We start from the raw sequence: 27,877 nt of genomic DNA on the forward strand, positions 1-27,877 counted from the left end.
CTGCGGCGGTAAAGCCGTATCTGTGTCCGTCTGGTAGCTGCCGGACTTCCCGCCGGAGTCTGACCCGAAGGACTTTCTGGTGAACCTGCGTGCCGGACTGTAACACTTAAATACGTTCATTGTTGGTTTTAGTCTCTTGAGGTGAAGTGTTGAAATAATACCACCCTCAATCGTTAGCTAAGGCTGTACTCAGTCCTAGAATACAGTTGGCATTTCCCATCTTATGAAACCGGTTTGCAAAAACGGCATTGCTCGCTCAATATAGTTCCAACTGACTGTTTAGTGGCTGTTTATTTTTGGCCATCCGTAGCCCATCCCAATCTCTTTCAGTGCATACAAATGCAGAATTCACAATTATCAAACTGACTGTAATTTGTAAAATGTTTCTTACAAATGTCCATGTCTGCTAATAACACAGCACACTATCCATTAAACACTAGTTTTTCACATGTATTATAACATTGGAGTGTCTGTATTTTGACCATTTATCAGTGGTAGTTATAAGAGACTCTGGATTCTAAATCTCGAGGCGAATTGGCAACAAAGTAAGTTTCCAGTGGATTCTTGTCGAGCCTTTATTATGACCACCATGCTTTTTGGAGAAAGGCCAGCACATCTGTTGACCTTACGAGGTAAAAGGCTGCAATGTACAGTATTACAAAGTGCTAATCAGTGTTCCTGTTGCCAGCACCTCTAGACAAAAGCATAGATAAAGCACTGCTTGCACAAGGTTGCACTGGGTTGGTGTCTTTAGTGTTCAACACTAACACCTAATTGATCCAAACAGGTCCTGGCAGGCGAAGCGGGATGTGGCCGGTCATTGCAACTAGTGGCATGAGAAACGTGGCAATTAATGGGACACGGTGGCTGTCTCAGATTTAGTGGTGTCAACAGGAAGTTGCCCCCTCACACTGCAGCATTGCTGTAATTGGACCATTTGGTCTCTCTGGGCTCTTACAGGTGTAGAGGTTGAAACCTGGATCCAAATTTAAAAAAATTGATTAGATGATATTGGTACTTTTATGTAAAACGTAGAGGTCTTCATTCAATTATTGTCCACCTCCCATGTTAATGTAATGAATATCGGTACAGACAGTTGAGATGAAGAAAGTTCTTCAACACTGTATATGCGCTTAAACATCGTGTGTGTGTGTGTGTGTGTGTGTGTGTGTGTGTGTGTGTGTGTGTGTGTGTGTGTGTGTGTGTGTGTGTGTGTGTGTGTGTGTGTGTGTGTGTGTGTGTGTGTGTGTGTGTGTGTGTGTGTGTGTGTGTGTGTGTAAGAGTGTAAGATGCGGTCTTTTCTCTATCAGACGAATAATGTGTTAGTTCATTCTTCAAGATGTCTGTGACTGTAATTAGTGGATTGCTTTGAGGCAGGCCAGCCCAGGGCGATGGGAGGGACTGCGGGAAGTGAAGGGAGCAACAACACGAGGGAGGCAAGAGAAGAAAAGCGCCGTCCATTTCAGAGTCCTGATGGAGGTTATATTTTCTGTGACAACTGGACCAGAGTAATCAAAATGTGTTAATAATCCCTTCAAAGGGCCTGGCGGCACATCAGTGAGAAGCCTCAGTGAACGCCAATCCCCCCCGCTAGACCCTGGTTCTGGCTGCCCCACCCTCATTGACCCTCTGTCAGTCTCTCTTTCTCCCTGTCCCGCTCGGTCTTCGTGTCTTTTGCTCTTGATCTCATCTGTTCAACCAATGTTTCAGTTGACCGTGTCGAGACAAACTTGCACCAAAGTTACATATCCAACTGAATCTCCTTCTTTCCAAATCCCAAAAATGTAGAATGTGTCACCAACCTCGAATCCTGAACCCAGGCCCCAGAAGGGGGCATTGGTCTTAGTGGTAAGAGTCTCTTTGGACACCCCACTGCTCGAGTATCACCCCCCCCCCCCCATCTTTGTGAAGGTCAAAGTTCACAAAGATGACTTTGCAGTCCCTCCCATCGCCCTGGGCTGGCCTGCCTCAAAGCAATCCACTAATTACAGTCACAGACATCTTGAAGAATGAACTAACACATTATTAGTCTGATAGAGAAAAGACCGCATCTTCCACACACACGCACAGGCACAGTGGAATAAGTAGTTATAATGCTAATTAAATCAAGTTGATGTCAAAGTACCACTACCAAGAGGTTATTGTCACTTGCTCAACCATCATTAACCACTCATCAGCTTTGAGTAGGCGTTTGGAGAGAATATGAGTGCCTTAAGCACAGAATGTCAATAAATGCAACCCTACACGCACACAGCAACAAGTAAAACACAAATATAAACATGCAATCTTAGGTTCCATCTTGAATTGTGTCGGCATCAATATGAATGTCTTTTTTTGTTTTACATTCGTGGAACTTTTCTGTCAATGAAGTCTTTGCCAATTAGAGAAACTCTGCCTCATTTAGTAGTCCAGTCTGAAGCTGCGTGTCAGGATCACTTTAAAAATGCATGGGGTCCAGGTGAGGTGCCCGAGCCCCACTGTGACCTGGAAGCAGTTTGTGTGGCGTCTCAGGAGAGGCTGTGTCCAGTTTAGGGCAGGAGAAGGGACCGCGCTTAATAATAGAGCCAGAGCATCAAAGGCTGTAGACTGCTGCTGGCTGACATGGCATATATCACGAAACCTGTGTGTGTGTGTGTGTGTGTGTTTCAAGTTTTTTGTCGGTGCTCGTCACTTCTTTAAGTTTACATTGAACCTTTTTTTGTGCACATCACATACACGTGTCTAGTTATGCCTACCTGCAGTTGTTGTGTGTGTGTGTGTGTGTGTGTGTGCATAACACCTTTGTGTCAATGATTGGCATGTATGCAGGATATACACAGCATATACCATCCATATGGTGTTGTAGCGTGTGTTTGTGTGTGCGTGAATGTTCACAATAGGGCCCTCACTCGGTGGTGTGGCTCCCTGGGAAGGCTAGCGTAGCTGCAAGCGCTAGAGGACTCATTGACTTTCTAATGATTACTGGTCAGGCCCCCAGCCCATGCTAGTACCAGGGGTTTGGCCTCGCCGCTGCTGCTAGCCTCTGGCCACCACCGTGCACCGCTATCGACTCACCCCCAGCCCCCTCTCTCTTTGGCCTGCTGGCGATGTGTCGAAACCCATTAGCACAGAGTTCCGCAACTATACAGAAGGATCATTTTCGGTTTATCTTTCTTGCTTTCCTCTTGCTGCTCCACCGCTGTCTCCTCTCCCTCTCCCTCTCATTCGTTCTCCCTCCGTCTCCTCATCCTCCTCCACCCTGCTAAAATGAAGAGAGAAACACAGAGAAAAATGAGTAACCTTTGACAGGAGTTGTTCCAGTTGTGGTATGTATGGCTGTGTATTGATCTGCATTGGCTTTAGGAACTATGGAGAAGAAAGTCAGCGAGTTGCCGCTGCTTTCAAGTCCCACACAGTTTTTTTATTTATTTCTTTTCTGGGGAAAGACGAGGAAGTTTCAGATTCATATTCATATTTATCCTTAGGTCCCATAAGCTATGGAGATTTGTTTAGAGAAAGGGGTGTATGTAACATGTATATGTGTAAGAAATAAGTTCAGGAGTATGATCCCATATGTAATCTTCTGTCGTGTTAATTTCCTGTGTGTGTGTGTGTGTGAGAAAGAGTATTTTCATTCTCCATTGTATCGTGTGCTATGTATAATGTATCTTTCTGCTCTTCTTGTTGCGTTTGACCTCTCGACACACTTTGTTGTTTCTTTCAAGTTATTGACCGACACAGCCAGTTTATCCAGATAACTATTTTAGAGTGTGGAACTTCTTTATTTTTAAAGAGCCAGAGAGCCATGGTTTGAATTAGAACAGATCCACGCACACACACACATGCACACTCTCACACATGCACACGTACACAGCTCAGCGAGACAGCATCCTTCTAACCCAGCACTTCTTTTTCCGGTAAGCTCGATCTCCCAGGAGACAAAATGCCTGTCAAAGACTTTGTCCAAACAACAAGAAATCTGTGGCAAAAAAACAAAACAAATACTTCTCCATCACTGTTCATCAATCCATCTCGTTGTGAAATCATTATTTATTTATGGCACTTTAAAGCGCGTTATTTGAATAATGCGGGGTATGACGAAGGGGGAGCTGTACGGAAACAACAAAATGACAACCACACCAAAACCACCCGAGGGCACATGCCAGCACATCGCATCAGTGTCATCCTTCCTCGCTTTGCCCCTGTGGGCTTACTGCTCAGCAGGTAGCCACGCACACAAACACACACAAACACACACACACACACACACACACACACACAAGCATTAACACTTACTATTAATATTCTAAAACATAAGCAAACAGTATGAATTTGCTTCATAAGGACACACTAAAACACACACACAGAGTCAATAGATTTCTGATAACTTCAAAATACAAAATATTTGACATATAGACTCTACACAAACTTACTTTTACTCTCTCCAACACACACACAGACATGCACCACGGCCTCGGGCCCTGGAGGCGGCGGCAGTGGCATCAGCGGTCTGATAGATGGATCCTGTCTCCTTGTGATCTCCACTTGTCAGACAAGTGTCACACAAAGCCCAAACACAAATGAAAAACACAGGTATGGGGGCACATGTCTGTGTGAAAGGACCTCGCCGATGCCTCCCCAGCCGTCAGCAGCTAAGACGCTCATCCACTGACTTGGGACGAGGGCGTAAACGTGTGCCTGTCACGAGTGTTTGGGCTGTTGATGTTCCTGCTTTGCAGACTAATGGGTTGAACACTTGTGTTTGCTTTCTAGTGCTGTCATCTTGAGCTTTGTTTGGCAGTCATAAACACATAGCCAGGGCGTTGTTAGAGGTTTTGGAATGGCCGGACTTCTGCACCATTCGTCCCAGTTTGCGCCGTTAGAAAGGTTTCGGCGTTAAACCCCTTTGGATCGTTGGCTGAGGCAGGTATAGTGGCGAAGGAAGCATCCGCTACCACCATCCCCTACAACCCGACACGCTCAGACACCACATAAAGTCCTTACTCGCGCATGATCCTACAACAACGTTTGGTTCCAGTTGTGGATCTGCCCCCCACACCTAGCAACTGAACACCTGAATACCTACTTGCCAGACAGTAACATCCCAAACCAGACCACAACTAAAACGAGGGAGAAACCACCTTTTGTTTACTATTCTCAAAGGTGGATCATGGGCCGGGCCTGGTAAGGGATTGTGACAGAGGTGATGTCTGAATTAATGATTCATGATCTTTCACATGGGCTACAGTAACGGCCTTGAAATATTAATGACAGCTGCAGAATAAATTTGATTCCCTTTTCTCTCTGATTATAATCCACCGGAGCGCTCACACACACATGTTTATTTATGCCCTGGAGATGAGGTACGGGGTCACTATCAGGAGTTTGTCTGCACACACACACACACACACACACTCCTTCCTGCTCCCCCTTGCCGCTTGCGCTTGTGTACTGCCTCATTGTTTTGGAATATGTACATATTTTTCACGTGTGGTGGGCGAGTGGGCTATACATTATACATTATATGCTTGTACAGTCTGGATGTGATGTACTGTATGAATACTCTGCAGCTGGCAGTCAGGGGCTTTTGTTTGTTATTTGAATCAAGTCGGGGGCTTTTTCAGTACTTTTTGTGGAGGGAGCGCGACCTGAGTGGAGAAAAGAGGGTGCAGGATGTGTTGCTGTGTACTCGGTGGAAATTGAATTTACTATCTTGAGGTAATCGGACTTGCAAACTGAGACACGCTTCTGTTCAGGTCATGCCACCTTTGGATTTAGAGACTCCACTATTTGGGTCCCTTTGGAACATTTCACAGTTGTAAAACAACTCCCAACAAATGGTTTAAGCAACGTGAGCTGTATCGTCGAGTCATAAACATCGCTGTGGCACACCCTTAGAATTAGGTTTTCTGCCTCGTACAGCTAAAAAGTCAGCAATCACAATGACCCGTTCCTTGGCTGTGGCCACTTGACAACTCTGCAGCAAGAGTGAAGGTTGTCTGTCATGAAATGTCTTCTGATTTTGTTTTTCCCCCATCTCAGACATCATCGCTGTAAGCCTAACTCACAGCAACATAACCTGGGCTGGCAGCACAGATAACTATCAGCTGTTTGTGTCTCAACATGTCACTGGAGATCTCTGTCTTTCTCTGTCACCTCCTTGCATCCCTCCTTCTCCTCGGTTCGCCCCTTGCTTCCTCCTCCGTAATGAGGCAAACAGGATATAGGAGCCAAAGCTATCGTCCAAAAAAAAAGAAGCTTGCACACAAATCCGAGTTTGTGGCAAGAAAAAAAACGATGGCCCCACATAAATACATTAGAATACTTCTGGTGCTCGTCAAATGGTTTGGTTGAGCAGCATTGAGCACCGAGCAGTCCTTTAGCTGTACTGGTTGGTCTTGCTGGACTTTGTAGAAGCATTTATGTAAAAATTTCTTTTGTCAGTTTGCTGTTATTCCTGTTTGTATCCTTCAGCCCTTGTTTGGATAATTAAACAAGCGATGGGCCTAATTGCTCATCATTCAGTTGTCATCTCCCCTCAGGAGACGGCCTCCTGCGAGAACAAACTGCTCTCTAAACTCCCCAAGTTTGCTCATTTAAATTCATCATGGCGAGCGAATGCTGTTTTTCAGGCCAGTCTTCTCACACATTGTCCATGTGTCAGAGATATTTGTCCCCCTGCTATTTAGAGTGAAACAAAAAAAGAGAAGAGTTTTTAGGCCAAGATATGATTTGATGTATTTGGCATCAGTCCCTGTGGGTTAAATTATTAGAGCCTCCAAAGGTATTCACACTGATTTGAATTGGTTTCCAACACACTTCAGGTGGTTCTCTTCGTGACACCATATGGACATTGATTTCTGGTTTGCAAGACTGTCAGGCAATTTCAGGCTAATCTATTTTAATACAACGTTCTGGCAGTGATGTGTGTATTACGTTATGTCATGCCGTGTCATGAGTTTATGTCTGTATTAAGGCCGTGTATAACTAAGATGTCACATCATGGGTTTCCCGTCTGTTTTGGTTGTGTTTAGCCTTGTCTGGCTCTGCCACTGTGACATGACAGCGGCCACGACTTCATGCTCTGTTTGAGGTAGAAAATATCAGTCGAGATGTTTTCTTCCTTTTTTTTTTCAGGCACGCGCACACACACTTTCCCCATGTCTGACGGGTGTGTATGCGAGTATTCTGTACAGGAATATTTGTGCGTTGTGTGTGCGCATTTGTATATTTGTGTGCGTAACCCTAATGATGCCTTCCTTCTCTACTCTATTGGGCTGTCAGCATGTTGCTGGTGACTGTCACACACACACCTTCCAAATCTTGCTGAGAGAGGTCATTTTTCAGTGTCAGGACAGAGGATTCACGTTGGCACCAGATAGATCCGGGACACGTCGGACTCATTATTCTCTGTTTGCATGTGTCTGCTCCGTGCAGAAAAACATGTCGACGTGTGCAGAAGGCTTGAGCTGAAAACCTATAACGCCTCTCAGCGCTTTGTTACCATTAGCCTCATCAAACTGCATTGCAGTACGTCTCAAGTGCGGTTCAAGTGAGTGTTCAATTCCAAAAAATGGATAACTTGTAACAAACACAACACAATCGGGCAGATGAATGGTAAGGATGAATGCATAGGGGGTCCCCAAAGAGGAAACAAATGCGGGATTTGATCCCAGGTTTCAACGTCATTCTTCATCTTGCATTTTTATTTTGTTCCGTCTTCTCCCATTACTCCGCATTCATTTTCTCTTTGCACATCACTCCCTTTTTGCCGGCCTTCCTCCCTCTTTCTCTCCTCCCTCCCTTTTTGAAAGGGTGGGTGACCGTGTGGGTAGACATGTGGTGGAGGTCAAGGCCAGTGCCCCAGGAGTGTGGTATTTTAATCTGGGCTATTTGTAATGACAGGCCTCCTATGGGCGCAGAGGAGTGGCGGGTTGAGAGGCTCTGACAGGTTCTAATCGCTGTCAGGGAAAAAAGTAGCTGAAGAATGTGCCGGCTACACCCCCCTCCCCTTCCGGTCCTCTCCCGTCGCTGTTGCTCTCTCTCTCTCTGGTCCGTTGACTTAACCTTCCTGAGGGAAGGATCTTTGCCTCCCCCTATTTGGTTTTCTCTATTCCTCGTTTCTTTATTTTGGCTGGCATCCAGCAGCCACGACCTACCACTATAATCCCTTCCTCTTTCCCCCCCTCCGTAGACCCCGCCTCCTCTTTTCCACTGCTGTGGACAGTTGTTGACATTCCTTTGGCATAAAGACTTGGCCTGTCCCGGTGTGTCCCATGGCCATTGGCAACCTGCCTGGTTTAGTGTCTTTGCCAAATTATTCAAGATGGGAGAAATGAAAGGATGAGGAAGTTGTATGACTGTGAAAATATGACTGAAGCAACTATACATCTTTATATCTGTTACACAGCTGTGATGACCTTTGTCTCACAAATGATGTCCATGACAAGAAGCCCTTACTATTCACAAACTATCATGTTGTCATCAATGTAATATGTATATTTTGTATTGAACAATACCGTTAATAGGTGTTCACTCAGGATTATTGTTTTAAGATGTATCTCACCTCAAGACATAGTTTGTCTAGGCTGTGGATGCCTCACAACTTGAGTGTAACCTAAATTCCATGTTGTGTGGCTAATCAGCGAGAAGCGATCGGCTCCCTTAAAATCAGACATGAAAGAGAATATGTGAAAAATCTAACCAGGAAATAGTTGGTCCAAGTTGATTCTAACTCGGCCAATGCCGGGCCTCTGTAGTGCTCTATTGTTAATGGGTTCATGTTGTATTTGACCCTCGTGAGTCACCATTCTGTTGAGCCATTGTCCTACAATAAGACTGCTATTAGAGATATTTTTTATTTTGTCGAACTATTTTTTACACTTTCCTGCTTGTTTGTCTCAGTATTGCTCATGAAAAGGGCATATATAGGCTGACACACAATCAGCAGGTTTTTCTTTTCCCCACTCAAGGACTGAACCATCAGCAAAAACAAACCCAGTAAGAAATACAAGTATAAAAGTACCTCACAGAAAAACAAGACGGCCAAAAGAACTTTTCAGGTTGAACACAAACTTGCTGTCCAGCCTCTCTTCTCCTTTGGCACGGGACGAGGATGGCCAGGCTTTGCCCAGGTGCCGTCTGTGCCATTGGCGCTAGAGCGAGGAGAAGCTGGCATACTTTGGGCATGGCTGCGGCCCCTTCTTCCTCAAAGGCTTGCCTCGTCTCCCTTCTTTCCCCTCACGGTCCCTGCTGCTCCATAGCCCAGGGAGCTCATTAGGCCAGACTTCCTCTTCATTTAATCCATTTTTCATAGCCTAAAAAACAGTCCCTGATCTTAAAAATCCTGGCTAATTTAAGCCTGGATATTGGGGAAAAGAGTGAAAATATCATGAAAAAAGAAGGGGCCGTGCATGCTTTTTCACATTTTCTGATGTCAAAATGACATGTTTTTTTGTAGAGCTATGGCTCCTATGGCCAGGATGGAAAGATGCGGGCCGAGCACTAATTTGAACAGTTTTCGGACAGAGTTTTAGACCCCGACGGGCAGCATCCTATTCCATCCACTTCCGTGCCTGTTGTCTGTGTGTCTCGTGGGAGACCAATGTGTTAACTTGGCCTAATGAAAACATTGGTAAATAACATGCTCCCTCTCCGTGTTCCTTTAATTATGTATCTCCGACTGGATACCAGAAGGCCCCTGTAGGCTTCCAGCTCCACTTGTTGTGGAAGTGACGTTTCATTTGTAACTTGGATCCTGGTGGGGAGGATCTGCACAGAGAACATGCTCTCTCTCTCTGACGCGTGTTCTCTTCCTGGAACCGCCTTGCTCTCCCTCCAACATTATGTTCTTCCGATCATTCTCAGTTACTTATTGATCAAGAGAAACTTTATATACATATCGCTCCTTTTTAAATACACATGACCGCGTACTAGTATTCCCAGTGTCTTGAGGTACTACGACAATTTTCATTCTTCGCCTCGTGCTGATCCCTTTCATATTATATTCACATAAACACCGGCAAAGTTAACATCCTCAAAAGTTGTCCAAGGCTTTGTCCTTTATCTCTCTCTATGAGGACAAAGCATTTTTTTTGTTCTTCCCTCTTGCAGGAAACCATCACAGCATTAATATACCTCCCAGGTATTAAGTGTTGATGAGTGCCTGTCTCCTCAGGCTGACACTTATTTCACCAAAGGTCTCAGTGCAAGAGGGGGGGGGGGGGTGGACGACACTGAGGGAAGAGAGGAAAAAAGAGCTGCTTGCATACCCAGCCAACGGATGTGGCGGAATTGTTAAGCAGCCTCGGCTGCCCTCTCGTTAGCCTCCGAGATGCCTGGTGACAAAGGTGAGGCAGCGAAAGTTGCGCTGGGTTGAGAGGGGCCATGCCGTGCCATGGCCGTGCCAGGCCGGGACCTTGTGCCACTGTCTCCGCCGCCGCTTCTGTCAGCACGCCCTATGCCCCAGGCCACTGCAGAGAGGGCACAGGGGGGGCTGTCACGCGTCGGCCTCAATTACAATCAGGGGACGGCTGCCCACTGTCACGGCTCATAGTGCAGTTGTAATAGCGGCGCTCTATCATGTCCTATCCTCCCATGCAGAGGATGTTCGCTGGAGATGCACTGCCAATGGAAGTTCTCTTTCTTTTGCAGTTGTTCCGTCTTGACAAACTTGTAGATAACCTCACATATGCACCTAAAAAGCTATTGTGTTCAACATTGCTTTTCACTACTGCATTCAGACAACTCTCTTTCACTTAACCGTGTGACTGCTGGCCAGTGACAAGCCTCTGAAATGAGTGATTTTACTTGAGCACCTTGGGATGCATTCAATCAGTCAAAGGCAAACTAATTTAATGCACTTGAATTTGTATCTCCTGTTCCATGCTTACATTTCTTTTCCTTTTGTTAAATTTGTCATAGAAAATCTTGTTAGATGCTTGTCATCATACTATATGTGTTCTACATAAAAACCTTGTGAGATGCTCTTAAATTAGAGCGGGCAGAAATCACACTGTGCTAGTTTTCAGGTATGTCATGACTATTCCCATGCAGACGAACACAATAATGGGCCGTACGCTGTAGTTGTGTGTGTTCTACTGGTGTAGTGTGTATTTGTGTCAGCGTGGATTGATCTTGCAGCGTGGTATGTGCAGAGTTTGTACTTGCGCATGGATATTCTGTCATAATAGAAACATTGAGTTATTGGTGTGTGTTTCTTTTGTTTTGGTTGCCCGGCTGTGTGGACTACATGCTGGTTTTACGCGGAGGATCCACATACTTATATGAGGAATCAGCATATTCGTATCTCACTATAGGGTGTTGTAGGCATGCCTGGCTGCTGCTGTTCCTGTCAGTCATGACAGGGTCGCATACCATCACCCCGCCCCTGAAGACAAAATAACACCTCGCTAAAAGAACCACTGTGTGTCGGACAAATGTGGTGCCACGTCCTCATGTCCAACCTGACCATGCAGCATTATTGCAAGATTAGCTTTGCCAGATGTCATACATCATTCATGAGACGGAAGTAAAATGTATCGATGGTTGTGTTATTACAGACTTGATGACTCTCTCTGTGCGTCTTGTCTTTTTTCCCCCACCAATCGTAGAAACTCTCCCCTACCCTATTGCCACCGTCATCTTTGTTCAGCAGCTTCGGTGACATGTGCGTATTGCTCAGTTATAGATTAAAAGCGAAGGATTTGCTGTAAAAGCAAGGGAGTCGAAGACAAAAGACGGGGACCGGCGGGGGGAGGCTAAAAAAAGAGAAGGGCCAGCTACAGAGTTGACAATTGAGTTTTAATATCATGTCCTTTATGAATAATTAATTTGGTGGCGCTAAGGCCCCTTTAGAAGGGAGATTAAATTAGTTCTGCCATGTCTTAAAACTTAGATACACTTCATTAGTGTGGACGATGGTGGCAGACGAGTTGGGTATTCACTTAAGGCCGGTTTAGCTAATGAGGAGGAACAGGAGACACCTCATCACCCAGCAGTGATGCGCAATGTTACATTTGCATGAACGTCAGTCAAACCGAAAGCAGGAATTCAACACGTGAGGCCTTCAATGAGAATGCCTGAAGGATTGAACAGCTTGGAAAATGACTGCGTGTTGTACAGCGAGCGTCGCCGTGCCCTCGCATGTCGTGCCCTGTTGTGTGTATTCACAGTGGAAGCATGACAATAATCTGCCTTCAACTCCGTGGCCCCGGCCATTGTTAAATGAGGCACATGGTGCGTCGCTCTTTTGTGAGTTCCCTCTGTGCTTCGTATTCCGCCCATAATGGCAGTATTATGTTCCCTTTAGCCCGACCCAGGGAAGCTGCGATGGTATTACCCCGAAGTGAAACACAAGCTTGTGTTTGTGCCGTCTGTCAGAGCAGACACAACGGCACAGTGTTTCTGATGACGGGCTGCACTGTTGCTCGCTCAAACAAAATTATCAGAGCACCTTAGATTCGCCAAAAGAGAATTTGATGTATCGTCTGCGCGTAAGAGGGCAACTATGCCTGTGGCAGTGACTTGTTAAAAGAATTGAATGCGTGCCACCAATAGAAACACGAAATATTTGAAGTGACGCTGTGAGGAATGAAATGAGCATCTTACATCCAGTACTCAAACACATGAGGAGTAGAGGACGAGCATTTTAATTTGATATCTCAGTCAGCGAGTAAGTTGAACAAGCTTTTCCTTTTAAGTTAAAGGAAGAGGATGTGTTTTTTTATTTGAATTGATGCAGTTTTGACCGTCGTTCCTATGGTATAGGTGGTGGTTACGCAACAACTTCATTCCATCTGGGGATGCAGAAAGCCGTATAGAGTTATCAGACACCTTCTCAGTATTAAGATGTTATATGAATCGCATATTTGGATAGAATTAAGGAAAATGCATCCAACATTTTATTAGAAATCATAAATTGTGCTAAGCAGGCTATAGGACAAAATTGGTCAAAAACGTGTTCCTGTTGTATCATTTACACAACTTAAGACAAATAATTGATGAAATCAAGGAAAAGTATTGCATGCTATGTTGCTAAATTAGTCCTTTCCTCACTTTACACTAAATCTTGAGGTTTCTCTACATGGAAAACCATCAGGCATTTTGTTATTTATATTTCTCCTACTGAATCTTAAAGGAAAAGTGTCAGCAAACTATTCTTCATGCTCCAAAATCAGCTGTCCTCCACGGTGCAACCCGTCTCTCTACAGCCAGCTTCAACACTCTCCTTTCTTTTTCTTTTTGCTGTGTTTTGGGAACACTCCCTCAGCTCATGAGTATGAATGAATTCAAAGTTTGAGGAAAATAATCTTTAAGTGTTTCCAACTGTCAGATCCCGTCAGTGCAACCACTTCTAATGGCCTACGCCTTCCATTCAGGCTGATGTTTGATGTCTCCTTTTCATGCCCTCCTTTTTCCTCTTTGCTAAATTGCTGGCGACAGTCCTATGTCCCCACAGATTATTTGTTTGCTTTCTACCACGCTTGTTTTACATACCGTCGACGTAAGGAGGATTCAATTAGTGTGCTGTTAATGGGGGAGGGGGGGGGGGGGGAGTGGTCCACTGCTTTCTTATAGGATGCGATCATGAGTCAGGTCGCTATCTGGGACATGTAGGGACTTTTGAGAGCCTCCAAAGCGATGCCAAATCCTTTCTAAAAAGCGGTGCCGGTTTTTCACGTCGAAAAACACTTGACGGGGAACAGCTGGGCAGGAACAGTCGGGCTCCGTAAGCCGTCACATTCCCATCAGTTTGAACAGGAGCGGCGATCAAGCATTGATCGAGACAGTCTTCAGGCTCCTTTGTGTGTTACTTCACTCAGCGTTTGCATCAGTTCCAACGTTCAGCTCACACAACAGTGGGGCTGGGTGGGCGAATCCAACAAAGCGCAGCTAACAAGTTATTTCATTCATTAAGCTACAAGAGCCTATCATCAGTCGGTGTTGAAAAGTGCTAAATACTTCCAGCACTCTGAAGACAAATGGAGGGAGGCTCCCAACAGGCCTTGTCAAAACATGCAAATGAGCTTGACGCCACGTCCGATTTTGACAAACATAATTAAGGTGTTCCAATTCGGGACATGTTAATAAAGAAGACTGCAGGCCTCCCCCAGGTTTTCACCAATCAAGCCTTAAAGCTTTGTGTGTGGGTGTGTGTAATTGAGTGTGTGTGCGTGTGTTTGTTTTTCCTCCCCATCTCCCGTTTTATTGGATAATGAACTGTTGAAGTGTTAGATCTGCTTTCGCAGTCTTTCGCTGAGTTTGAGGAGATAGGCAGGGAAGAGCTGCCTGAGGTGTGGTGTTGTACAGATAATTAAAAGGCAGGAAATTTGTGTTTCGCTCTTTGATCTGCCTGTCAACTTACTGATTAGAGACGTGAAAGCCTTTTAATCAACAGTAATGTGATGATTAACTCTCCTAAACTGTTGAAAATGAACGAGAGGAACGTCAAGTTTCCTCTCTCTTCTCCCCCTCCTCCTCTTTATATCTCTCCCTGAGTCCATTTCCGACAAACCGGCAAACTTTCCTCCTCCGTCAGTTCTACCGGCGGCTGCTACATCAGATGTTGTGCTTGATTAGGACCAACTGGCATGTTTTTAGTCTCCTACATTTTAGTCTGTCTATTGTCTAGTCATTGGTGGAGCTCAAATTAGCTTCAATGTGTTTGTCCTCCAAATCCAGCAGAATATTTTTCTATTAATGTATTTTTACATAACTTTGACAGTCATGCTTAGATATGGTCATCATTGTTATTACAGTGCTCATTTGCTGCGGCACCATCATTTATACTGATAATGAAATCAAATTATTTAAGCTGCAGACTAAAGCACTTAACATCTGGTGGAATAAAGTTTGACGTACTAGTGTGTTTTTTTATGTTTTTATTCAATCGCTGTTTATTTTGTTTATATTTTAGCTGCAATGTGGCCAGCAAAATTGTGTGACACAAATGTCACAAATATGAATAATGCATACACAAATTAGGAGTTTAATTTTACACTTCATACATTTTTTATTTATTTATTTATTTTTTACAATTTTGTCCAAGTTTAATCAACACACACACAAATAAAAATCGTTTTCCCAGCTCTGGAAATGGAATTAATAAATCCGCTCTGTTTGAGCTTCACAATTGACCAACCGGGATACGCGGAGAATCGGTTTAAAGGCTGACCAGCCGTCTGTAGAAATTCCCTATTTTTTAATTGAAGACCTCAGAAAGCAATGCTCCTGCCTGCACATTGTTGCATGTGGGGCAATCACAGCAAGCGCCCGAGTCCATTAGTTTTCATTTGGCTGGTTCAGTAAGACTGGTTGATTAAGTCCAGGCAATTTGCTTGTAGGGACCCTCATTCTCCACTCAGCCCGCTGCCACTAGCAGGGCTGTCGTTCAGGTTAATTTAATCTGCTTTGTTAAGACATTTTAACACAATAGCCTTGTGGCTGTCGAGATGCCTTGGTGCACTGTAAGGAGTTTGCTGCAGTTTATTACGGCCTATCTTTGCATATAAATGCTCTTAGGCATCTGACTGTATTCGTAAATACACTAACAATAAATATGCTGTTTACATTGTAACTAACTCGTTGGATCAATGTCACACATGAGTGGCTATGTCAGAGTATCTGCATGTCCACAGGGACGTGTAGGGTAATTTCATAAATGTAGAACAAGCTGATCCTTTCCAAGCCTCATCAATTCTCATCTAATGCAGGTGAAAGGGACTTTGGGAAAAACGTGAATCTGGGGATGTGAGCATTTGAGGCTAAGGTGGAGAGAAAGGTGGAGGTGGAGCTGAAATAAGAAGGAAAATATAGCTTTCAGTTCTCTCCACCCACCCCGGTTCAGCTTTAAACAAACGGTTCTATTACCAGCTGCTCTCCTACAGGCCCGCTCATTTATACCCATTAAACAAGGGTCTTATCACCCATAAGACGTCTCTCCATCTACCAATCGTCTATAATCAGCCATTTAAAACAGCAGCGGAAATTTCTCTCGCGCCTAGTTTCGGTCTGACGGACAGGCAAACGAGACGGGGGAGGAGAGAGAGAGAGATATTTTCTATGGAATGATGAATAGGCCAAGTTGAGTGGCTGACTAACTGAGATCTGTCTTAATCAGAAGTGATTTGTCAGAACAGGAGCTCTGCGAGGTCAGGGCGCAGGCGATGAATAAAACAGAGCCTGGCGGAGTGAAGAAAGGCCCCAGAAATCCACCCTGACTGCCCACCACTCCTCATGCACATGCAAGGGGAAGGGCCGACGCATGGGCTAAGTCAGTGTGGACCGACTCTGCTTCTGCCTGCTCAGAATATTTCTGGTTTAAGGCCTGTTTTAAGGGCTCAGACTCTGCCTGCGTCTCCCCTACCTGCCACAGTGTGCTGTTGAAGAGGAATCCATGTTAAACAGGGTGGAGAAATATTTGAAGACGATGCACTTCCTCTTATGAAACACTAGGAATCCTTCATGAGAAGTAACAGTTCCTGATTAACGTAGGTTTTTATTAATATAAGTAACCTCGTAGCGTAACATTGCTAAGCTTCCAGATGCTACATGCCCCCCCCCCCCCCCCCCTGTGACCTAGCACTTGGCACCTCTTTATTTCGAACTGTAGCTCGGTGCGAAGGCGCTAGCCTCATGGCCTGTGGGCTCAGCATTACAAATACATCCCAGTGTGGGTACAACTTTGATGGAGGTGATGAAAGTCTGTCACCAGGCAGTTGTAGACTTGAGAAGCTGTTAAAAAGAAGCTTCTCTGGAAGTGTACAAAGACAGGTAACTTTATTCACCTGGGAGTCGCAGGCATTTAAGTTGACTGCTGCACACTGTGTGTGTATATGTGAGAAAGAGAGAGAGAGAAAATGTATGGTCTAACATTTATTAGGCTCCTCCTCACTTCCCCTCAACCCTCCCATGGGTCTCCATACCCCGTTTGTTAGAGTGTGTGGCTTGTGTCCGGATACAACTGTGTGTGGTAACCTTCAAAAAGTGGCCTCAACTGCTTAATGAAAAGGAGCTGTGCTGAGCCTCAGAGCACACCACTGTCAGGTCTTGTACCCTTTCCGCTCTGGGGACGGAGGGAGCAAGGCACAAAAAAGAGAAGGAGAGAAGGAGAAAGAGCCCTCGGACAGTGTGTAACTGCTCTGAAACAGCTCCTGTAAAATAGATGATGCCTCCAATTAAATGTGTCCATGGACTGGAGAAAGTTGAAGGCTGTGGAGGGTTGAATGCTACCAGAATTGTTGGCTTTCTAAAACTGTGTTGTCCTGAGCCAGAATGCGCGGACTTGGGCAGTTTATGATGTTTGTATTTTACACAGAATTATGAATGATTAATTGAGCCTTTTCTTAAGAGCGCCTGACGCGAAGAGAAAATAAGAATTCAAGAATAGGACTGCAGCGAACGGTTCGTTTCTTTATTCTTTATACCAACTCAGTTTTTGGTCTGCATAATGTCACAACCTAAGCTCAAGATGATAAGAACTGATGTCATCATATCGCTTATGTTGTCTGAACAACCTTCCACCATCCAAAGCTGTACAGTTTATCATCACATAAGACTGAGAAGAGCAGCACAGACGTATTGTTGTTGCTCTATTCAGGAGTCGAAGCAAATACAAATGTTTCTCTCCAGCTGTGTCTGGCTGGTTTTATGGCGCTTGTTCTCCACTCGTAAAGTTAATCGTCCAGTAAATATATTTTCCGTCCACCGTGTCATTTTTACCAAAACCGTAGAAGTGTTGAGTTTATAAAACAGAGCGATGTGCTCTGTCAGTTGTGTGTCTAATTCCTGATCCAGACATTATTTCCCCCTTCAGTCTAATTTGTGCCTCTTCAACTTTTCTGTCCTAATTGTTTTCTACGTTAACGTTGGGGAAATAAGTTGAATTCAGGCTCGCTGGTGCTGGTGCGAGTGTCATGTAATGGAATAATGGGCTTGTTAAATGGACCTTTGGGGATGGGGGATCTTTAACAAGTGAGTCAGAGCAAGGCCTCTGGGCCAGGGTTATTTAAATTGTTAATAGCTGTTTAAACAGGAGGGGAATATTTTAAACACTAACGAGCAACAAGTCAGGAGCATTAACACAAAATGATTTCTCCTCTCCTGCTCCGTTTTTATCAACTGTGTGTTTCTCCTCTTTTTAATGCCCCACATTTTTGTTGTGGTCATTTTGTGCAGTTGAAGGTGCTGTACGTGTAATATTTTAACGATACAAGTCCAAATCGTACGCACAAACATGCATTGAAGGCCAGTGACTCCCCAAATAATTCCCACATAAACATGAGCTCAGACATTATTACAGGAAGGACCAGTTCGTTGCATTTCTTCACAGGTGTTGACAGTTTTGGGTGGAGCCTCGTCTACAATAAGTGCATGACGATGATGATGATGATGATGAAACGGCGTATCACGGTATGCAAGTGGTTTCCTCAGGAACCTCCTCATTGTTCTTCTACATTCAATTGTCTGATTTAAACTCAATATTTTGCGCCATTTGTTGCCCAACCAGTTCTTTCTCCCGGTAACGAATGGCATTTTTCACAGAGTGCTGGACAGCAGAGCTTAAATGAGACGAATGGAGATGTAGATACATGCCAGAGGATGAGCAATGCAGGGGAAGACACATGATAAAGACAATGAACAGCATGCATTCCCTCCATCCCTTATGACTTAGGGTGGTGGGGGGGAGAGACCTTACTGGCAACAAAGCCAAATCAAATGTTTATCTCAACAAGTTATAATGTTATAAACCCTCATTCTGGAGCTATATTGAGAAAGCCAGTGGTTTTGTTCTTGTCCACTGAACGTATCTTATTGCCAAGGCTATTAATCATTTGCCTTCTTTTTTTAAAATTGACCTAAACGTTGATGAAACCATGTTGGTCCTAATAAAACATGTCTTAACAGAATGTGTGTAACGAGTGCTGATCGCTCAGGTTAAGCTCTCATCGGAGGCTCTTTCTCCTGCTACCTCATCCATCTTTTTATACGTTTGCAAACCTTTCCAATGATCACAAAAAAACCCTCTGCTGCTGCAGTCCTTGTCACACTCATTTATTTAAAAAAAAAAGCAGCCCACAGCCCTGACAGCGATAGATAGATGTGCTTATTTGTCTTTTAAACAGAAGTTTTCTGCAACAACTCCCTTCCCGTTTATCCCTTGTTCTTCTCCAATGGGGACGGGGGTGGGCTTGTATTTTTATGGTTATTAATACCTGCACTCAAGTCTTTTAATCTGCCCTATTTGTCACATGTGACTGTCTGACTGCACTGTTTAATCTGGGTATCCTTCAATCTGTCTCGTCCCAGATTAGAAATTAATGAAGGCAGGAAGAGACACATTTGAGTCACTTACTGTGTGTGTGTGTGTGTGTGTGTGTGTGTGGGGGGGGGGGGGGGTAAAAGGGACTGGATGAATGGGAGACGAGCGTCATTCATTTGACAGTGCTCTCCCTCTTCCCCTCATCCCCTTTCTACGTCTATCTCTCTCTCTTCTCTTGTTTAGCTGCCAGATGTAGCCCATTTTTGCACTGCTCCCCCCCCCCCCCCCCCCCCCCCAAACAGGCGCTCAGCACGTGGGCCCTTTGGTGTGCGGCACCTGTGTAGTGTAATACAGTCAGCAACTGCGTTGTTTATTCCGGATTTGTTTGTTGCGCTTGAAAGCCCGTCTTTGATCCATGCAAAGATTCTTCACTCCTTTTCTCCCCCGATTCATCCTCAGCCTCCCTCATTTTTAAACGCTAATACTGTCGCAGTACGGTTACACTGATGGCAGAGCAGTGGGTATTTTGATTGGGGGGGGGGGGGCTTATTTGGTTTATCCTCCTTTTCTTTTCTTTTTTTGCTGCTTTCGTTTCTCATTCTCAGCCCAAGGGACAGGAAAATGACAGTGACCAATGACAAGCTTGTCAGCTGCCTTGTCGGGGATGTTTTATAATTGTGCGTTAATGTGTTTACATCTACAACTGACGAGAGGCATTTAAAAACCGAGTGGCTTAATGAATATTGCATTGGCTGAGTGGACTCCACTGGCAGGCTGGATGCTGGGGTATTGTTGCCTAGAACTTGTCTGTTTGCTAAAGCATTTTAAAGTAGGATTTCAAAAAAACAAGCTCCAATATTCTACTGCCTGGCCGCCTGACAGTCAGGGTGCGACGTTTTGCACAATGACTGCAGAATGCGCCTTCTATTATTTTTCACATTTCATTTTTGCAAATGTCAGACACGCGCTCTTCTCATCCGGCACCTGCTTGTCTTACAGAACAAGTGGGTCAGGAGATTCTCTCCAACCTGAACAGTGACCGTGAGAAGATCCAAAGAGCCAGAGAGAGGGTGAGTGTACGCACATGCCACCTGCACACACTCGTCTGTCGATTCTAACAAGTGTTTGTGAGACCGTGAAGGTGTTACAGCTCGGTTAGCAACATTGACAACATTCACCACTTTCTGCGTCGTTTGCCAAGTAAACACACACAAACATGGCACACACACTTTCTCTCTGATTTTTCCCACTTCTCTTGTTCTCAGCTGAACGGGGATGATCCTTCCTCACCTCCTTTACTTACCCAGCACTCTTCTCCAGTTTCCCTCAGAGCGTCCCCGCCCACCGACCCCAAATCCTTAGCGCTGCTTCTCCATACATTCAACAGAGACAGAAAAGACCAAACACAGGAAGGGGGGCTCGGCACTGACTGCTCCCTCCTAAAGATCACAACATGGCAGTGGGCCTCGCACAGGCGATTTCAAAGGAACTCAAACATCTCCTTTCAAAACGGTCCACAGCGTCTACAGAGAGTACCTGCTCCCTGTTTATTTTTCTCTCTCTCTCTCTCCCTCTCCCTCTCTCTCTTCTTCCTGTGTACACACACACACACACACACACACACACACACTCTCAAGGGGGCTTTAAAGGCAGTTTGTGGGGCAGCAGCAAAGTAAAAAGAAATCAAGATCTAAAGACACAGGATGCAAGGGCTGGTTAACACCTATTTTGCATTAAAAAGAAGGTGAAGGAGGTATAGTTTTAGCATTACTGCCAACACACAATCAAACCTAGCACACACACACACACACACACACAAACCCCTATGCTCAGCAGGGGGTGTGGCCTTTTGTTTTGCTTTATGGTACAAATAGAAGTCAATGGAAGGTTTCAACACTGGGTCGAAGCAGTTCACTCCCAACTCTGAACCACAGTGGATTGAAGACTGTGGTTTTATAATATTCCAGGCCAGCTCATACGGAGGCCGACGGGTATCGTGGGGAACGTTTTAATATGAATTCCCTAAAATTAGTATCCTTGAGTCAATAATTCCACGGTATAAAATTATTAATTTGAGGGTATGAATCCTAAATTCAGGGAACAAAATACGCAATTTGTATGCACAAATTATTAATTTGTTAATAATTACCCCCTCATGAATAATTCTCGCCTTCAAATGACCAAATCAGGTTACCACATGTGTCCTCTCTCTTCTCTATTGATGACATGAACTTTGCATTATTTGTCCATCTTTGTGTAATCTCAAATTATTGTAGGCACCATGAATTATATAATTTGAGGGCACTCCAACTCTGAAGCCTAGCTGCTGGCCTCTGAGCACTTACTGACCATACAGAGCTATAACGTCAGCATCAACAGTTCCAATAGAAATAAGTATTCTTCGAGTAGGATTCATTTGAAAGCTCAGATTATTCTATAAAAGGATTAATTGCATCATTTGAGGAAACAAAATAGTGATTTATTTTATATTACCATGCTCAGTAATGAATGTGAATGTGTGGATTTTAATCTCAGAAAGTGATCGAGGGTGTCTTTGCTGCGATGAATCCTCTCGTTCCTTCCTCCATGTAGGCAACCGCAGTTCATTTTAGACACTCAACTGCGCTAAAATTTGAGTTTGCTTCCATTTTAGGTTAAGGAGGATGGCATGAGATTTGGTGAGAGGCTGAGGAGAGAGAGCGAGGAATGATTCAGAGAGAGATGTATTTTGGGAGAAAGTGTGAAGTATCTAGGGGACAGATCTGTGGGTAGAGGCAGGACTTGTTGTCTTTGCCAGAGGGCCCATACCCCAAGTCCCCCACCTCCTACCCTGTACCACATGTATCTTTGGCTCTCGCAACCTGCATCGCACCAACCCAGGCTGCCAGAGGGTGGGAAGGAAGGATGGAAGAAGAGGAAAAAAGTAGCAGTAAAGGAGGGGTGGGAAGAGAGGGCGGATTGAGAGATGACTGCAAGATGAGCCAGAACAAACGGGGGGGGGGGGGGGGGGCGAGTGATGCTGGGGCCATTGTAGAGGAGAGGAAGAAGAGATGTGAAAGTGAGGAATTAAAAATAGAATACATGTCATTATAATACACTGAGAACATACTGAGTGAGAGTGGCTTTATTATCTCAGAGAGAGATGAGGATGAATTACTCCCTGCTGACTCTCCGAGAGAAGTTCTCTGCAAAAACTCTTCCCCACATTCCCTCATTAGCCTCTGGAAATGCGATTTACAGGTAGACGTATGTGGCAGCTCCCTTTAGTGCGGTGTCAGCATTTTTTTTATTATTTTTTTTTGTCACACTCGCACCTTGTTGGCAACATCTGCCAATTCCTTTTTTTCCCCCAGTGAAAGTGCCTACGCCTGATAAGAGAGGACAGAATGGAAACATCTCCCTGACCCCTGAGGGGAAAAAAGACAGAGACAAAAGAAGAAGATGGAGCCAAAGAAAGGGAAATATTCAAGGCAATTAGCCCTGAATAGCCATGTTCATTATTTCAAGTGTGCCTTCAAGGACTCCCTGAGCTTGTTGCGTACGTCAACAGTCAAGGGCCCTTCTCACTATTTTTCTCTCACCATTCTAGTGTTTGCTCTGCAGCGAGGTGAGCAGATGGCTATTAGAAAGACGTGACCTCCTAAGTGGGAATCTGCCGTTGATGACTTTTTTTTAAAAGTTACAGAGACGTTCTACCTGTAAACAAACAGCTCAGGATGGCTCACTTGGTATTAAAGGTTATGTTATGTTTGGGTAAATCTTGCAGCTTTTTAAAGTGGATCTAAAGGTATGTTCTGTCGGGTTTGTCTCGAGACGGGAAACCAGAAACCTAAAGCAGAAAAAAAAAGCTTCTTATCAAAGGATCTTTGATTCATCCCTCTAGCTCGCAAACAGCAACTTTAGGTGGAAGGATAAAGTGTCAAACTTTAGAGGTGCCTTCTGAAATTGCCCTTGAGCAAGGTACTTTGCCTTGAGGCCAGTAGTACAAGGCTGTATAACAGTATAGCCTCGCACAAGCTCAAAGTAGCACTGTAACAACTGCGACAGCTTTAATGTTGTAACACGTTTTCAGCAATTAAATATTTCTGGTCGAAAAAAAAAAAAAAAGTAGGTCCCCTCACAGTTAATTCATCAATAAAAGGTTTTAATAGCAGTGTATTTAGTCGTCAAAGGACAGTTTTATACTCTTAAACTTGATTTTCCACTCCTGTAGTTTTGACGTAGACTGTGTTTAATAACCTGGAGAATTGTTGAATCAGAATGCAAACTAAAACCTGGTTTTCCCCGGTTCTGTCCCCGCAGCTGAGAGAAACGGACGCCAACCTGGGCAAGAGTTCTCGCATCCTTACTGGCATGCTGAGAAGGTAAGAGGCAGGTACGCACCTCGTTTCTGCACCTCTCTGTATGTGCCATGCTTTGACTGTGCCGTGAGCTCGCTCCATGTCATCATGGATTTAAGTTTATTGTTCAACGACCCCTCTTTCTATTTATGATGAGTTGCAGTTAGCCACATTGCTTTGATTTTCCAGAGAACACAGGTGGTGATGGATAAACAAACAGAAGAGCATGTCAATGAATGGATGAATGAACACACTAGTTGTATTTGTATAAAAACACTTACTGTATGTTTGAACTGACAAACGGTGTGAATGGCTGTTCTGTTACACGCAGTGGTATTGGTGTTAAGTTCCAGTAAAAGGCCGGAGAAGACAAGTACACACTGTACGTGTCTCCATTCTTTTCTTCTCTGTGCCTTTTGTTTTTCACAAAACGCACTAAACAACCCATGTCCAACTTGCAGTCTTTGTCTCGCTCGCCTGCTAGTTCATGCACGAGGCATCCCCCAACAATCGCACAAACACAAGCATTCACACGCAAATATTTCAATCGTCCTTGGATTATCTTATGCAACCACCACCTTACACACACACACATGTGAACAGTCTCGCATGCACACACACACACACACACCCCGTAATGTCTTGTCACATCTCCATTTTATAAAGTGCCTGTGTGCCTACCCCTGAACCGTGACGCCACGGTTTTGTTTCTCGCTCCCTCTTTCTTGTTTTTTTCTCTCTCTCCCTGTCGCCCACTGTGGATTTTGATTAAGAGTAATATGTAAATGACACCGACTAAATGTAAAATCCTGGGGCCAGGAAGGAAGTGTCAATTGAAATAGATGCTTCAGTGCCCGTAGACAATTTGGAGGGCGGCTCACAGGGCGGCCGGCAGTTACTAGAGAGGGAAGGCCTGAGAAGGGCTGTGACGCCGACTGTAACCAATATTTCTGCATATGTCTCCATTTTGTCAAGTCTGATTATGGGAAGAGGAGGAGGATCGCGGGGTGGGGGTGGGGGGGGGGGGGGGGTCAGCTCGCCTGGCACGTCACCCGAAGCTGTCCAGGAATCATTCATCATTCCCTCCTCCATGCCTCTTTTCTTCCCTCCACCCCCTTCTGGTGCTGAAGTAAATAACGCACTTATTTCAATATTATCATATTAATGTTAAAGTTCAGCTGTCACCTAATGGGAAGACTTAATCAGACGTAGCATTTTAGGAGGCAAACTGCCCCCCCCCCCCCACCCCTCCTACTCTCCAGCCTCCTCTCTTGACGTGTCTTTCCTCCTCTGGTTAGCGCCCCGCTCAAATCAGGATTTATGAGGACCCTCCAAAGTGGGGCCCGGCGGCGAGCCGCTTCCACTACCGCCCGCCTTTCTGCTTGATGGGAGCAGCGCAACATCCCCCGTCATTCTTTAACAAAAAGTATTTTTCTTTCTTTTCGTTTCTACGCCCTTTTGAATAAAAGGAAGCGTGTTTTGTTGTGAGTTTATGGGCTGGAAACGTCAAATCTGAAGTCATTTATAACCAGAGCTGGAGAACTGAGAGCGAAAAGTAAATTCTGGATGGTTCAACGACCCCACCCCCTTTTAGGCAATTTGTCCTCATTTCCCCATTCATTTCATTATTTGCTCCCCCAGTTTTCTGCCCTTTGATTAATTGTGTATTTGTGTGCGATGTCGGAGCATTTGTAGTTTCTTCACACTGATGGTTTTGGTCTGGGGGGGTAGTTACTCTGTCATTCTCTACTTGTTTGTCTCGGCTATGGAAGTAGTTTATTTCTTTCGGTAACAGGAGTAGAGGACTTTTACGAATAGGTGAGTAAGTGAAGTAGACCTAACCTGTTGCACTTATGACACAAACCTGATATGGACACAGACACTCTGGTTAATATTCCATCTTTTTGTTATCATAAGCTAAATGTAAAAGCCTCTACAATCATTTAGTCCAGGCAAAGAGCTGTGAAAGATTGTTTTACATCAATAACAGAGATATTTAGTAATGTTTTCCTTAAGTTGCGACAGTAGCAGATGCATAAATACTGCAGCGACTTTAAGTTGATTATAATCAGTCAACACCTTGGCCTTCATCAGTGGTGAGACAGATAGATCCACGGGATAATTGGTGTAGCATTTTTTTATTTAACACCTCTTCTTGAAGTGTCCTTATGGTCTCAGGGTTTCACCCCAGCTGAAAAACAATTAGACACTCATTACGCTAGCTGTCAGAGTTCAAGAAAGCCAATTAACTTAAAGACTTTGTGAATATCACTTATTGTAAGAAACACTCAGAAGCACACGCACGTCTCCAATAGCTGTTGCTTTGTTTGAAAATTAATCTAACAAATGTCTGACTGTGAAACTCATCACTGCTAAGGAGGGTAGTTAGTATAGCACACTGTATAGGTGCTTTTCTATTGGCGGAGTCTTCCTGTGTCTCATGTCAGCCGTCTTCATTTACTCGGTGGATGTCAGTGGTCTAGTGGTGGGCATCCACTCTTTGTTAATTTTGAATTCACTTTTCTGAAATCCTTTGGGTTTTAATTATACCGTGACAGGCACAGTGATCCTAATGAGGCAGAGAGGCAAACCTGATACCATATTAATATCTATGATCATCAAAAGCTCTATTATCATTTCATTTAGTTCCTGTTGAGCGTTACCTCCAGTCTTTGCACCATGAAGAAAATGTCTTTTAAAACTTTGATTGGTTGCATTTCTTATTAAGAAAATACTGAAATACTTGGTGATTTAGGTAAATCCGTAGTAAAATATGAACAGCACCTTAATCCCATAAACAGGTACTCGTCGGCATCTTAGAATAGAAATTCATCCGTAGTAAAATGTTCTTAATCCAGGTAGTGGTTTTAGATTTTAATCCTTGTTGCCATCAAGCAATACCTTCTCAGATTGCTTCATACAGACACATTTCCCCCTGGGAATGAATAAAGTATATCTATATATCTATATATCTCTATCTATTGACAGTGAATAAAGCACAGATTTATTCGGGTCTGAAATTGACCTAATTTGTAAAATTAGACCAGCAGCGGCTGACCACAAACTTGAGCGAGCATTTAATCCCCACAGGCTGAATTATTCTCTCTCATTACTCTCTCGTGTCGTAGGATTTATGGATGTAAACTTTGTTTCGTGGATTTCCCTTCAAACTGCGGTAATTGGTCTTCATCATCCACCCAATTCAAAGTGTGATTTTCCAGTTTGATAGATGTATGGCTTTGGTACAGTCTGCATTGCGACGGGTTACAGCTCACGGCGTGGACCACTATCCCCGATTAAAGAAGCCACGGACCTTTTGATAAGGCATCTGTTGTTTACAAGGCGTAATGACACTATGGCCTCTCGTAAATGGCCCTGTGACTGTGGCGTGAGCCTTCCTGCTGCTATACTGAAACATCTCAAGCACCTCACCCACCACGGTCAGATCAGTTGGGAGTGGGATGCGGCTCCAGACCCAGTTAGGACCACTGGGGCTCCTGGCAGCTTCACGGAAGGAGGGGGGGGGGCACAGTGAAGGGCAATGAAGCCGGACGAAGAGGGGGGAGGATGTATATTTTGAAGCAGAGGGGTTGTCTAGTCTCGCTGGCAGCTGATCCCACATGCAGGTGGTCGACTCAGTCGCCAGGCAGATCAAAAAGTCAAGGCCCCGGGTGGACCTCCCTTTGAAGTGGGAATGGGGCCTAGATATCAGACAGAAAACATAAGCAAGCTCCCAGCCACAGAACAGCTCCATATTCATGACTGGGACTGGCAGTAGCGATGGGCAGGCAAGACGGACAGAGCCTCAGCCTTCAGAAGATGACTCGTGCACACTCTGGACACTGATTAAGAGATCAGCCCATGAGCCAGGGATGAGGATGATGCAGTCGCTCACAAGCGGATGCAGCCGCACTGTTACCAAGACACCTACTTCCTTTCTTGAGACGCGTCTTGACAAGCTGTCTTATTGTGCAGCTCAGTTCATTTCTTTGATTTTCCCCTGCAGGTACCTCTGGCAAGTTCAGTGCAAATGTAGTACAGCTAAATAAGAACAAGCCCCTGAGTTATGCCGTTTATCATTTACTTAAATGAAAATTAAACTGGTTTCATATGACTAATTGGCAGTATGTACAACTCATCCTTGCCTCATCCTTAACCCAATAAAAATAAAAATCCTTGCCCCAATAAAAACATCTAGAGACGGAAACTTTTAATAAGATCTGTAAGTTTTGCCTTGATCCTGTGCTGTTGGCAAATATACAATCTCTCTCGCTCTATCCATCCGTCTGGAATATTA

General features: G+C 44.5%; 1 protein-coding gene across 6 annotated transcripts in view; it reads left to right on the forward strand.

The window, feature by feature from the left end:
* Positions 1–27,877, forward strand: part of vti1a (vesicle transport through interaction with t-SNAREs 1A) — a 103,894-nt gene that overhangs the window by 46,200 nt on the left and 29,817 nt on the right. For 2 of the 6 annotated variants that reach the window (XM_079293242.1, XM_079293244.1), the window contains 2 exons: positions 20,240–20,310; positions 23,543–23,604. In XM_079293242.1, the coding sequence (XP_079149368.1) occupies positions 20,240–20,310; positions 23,543–23,604 (133 nt within the window). Of the gene's footprint in view, positions 1–20,239; positions 20,311–23,542; positions 23,616–27,877 lie in introns of all 6 variants that reach the window. The other 4 variants (XM_079293245.1, XM_079293246.1, XM_079293241.1 and 1 more) reach the window with 2 other exon arrangements.

Source organism: Melanostigma gelatinosum, assembly GCF_949748355.1.
Source record: "Melanostigma gelatinosum genome assembly, chromosome: 21".
Classification (NCBI taxonomy): domain Eukaryota; kingdom Metazoa; phylum Chordata; class Actinopteri; order Perciformes; family Zoarcidae; genus Melanostigma; species Melanostigma gelatinosum.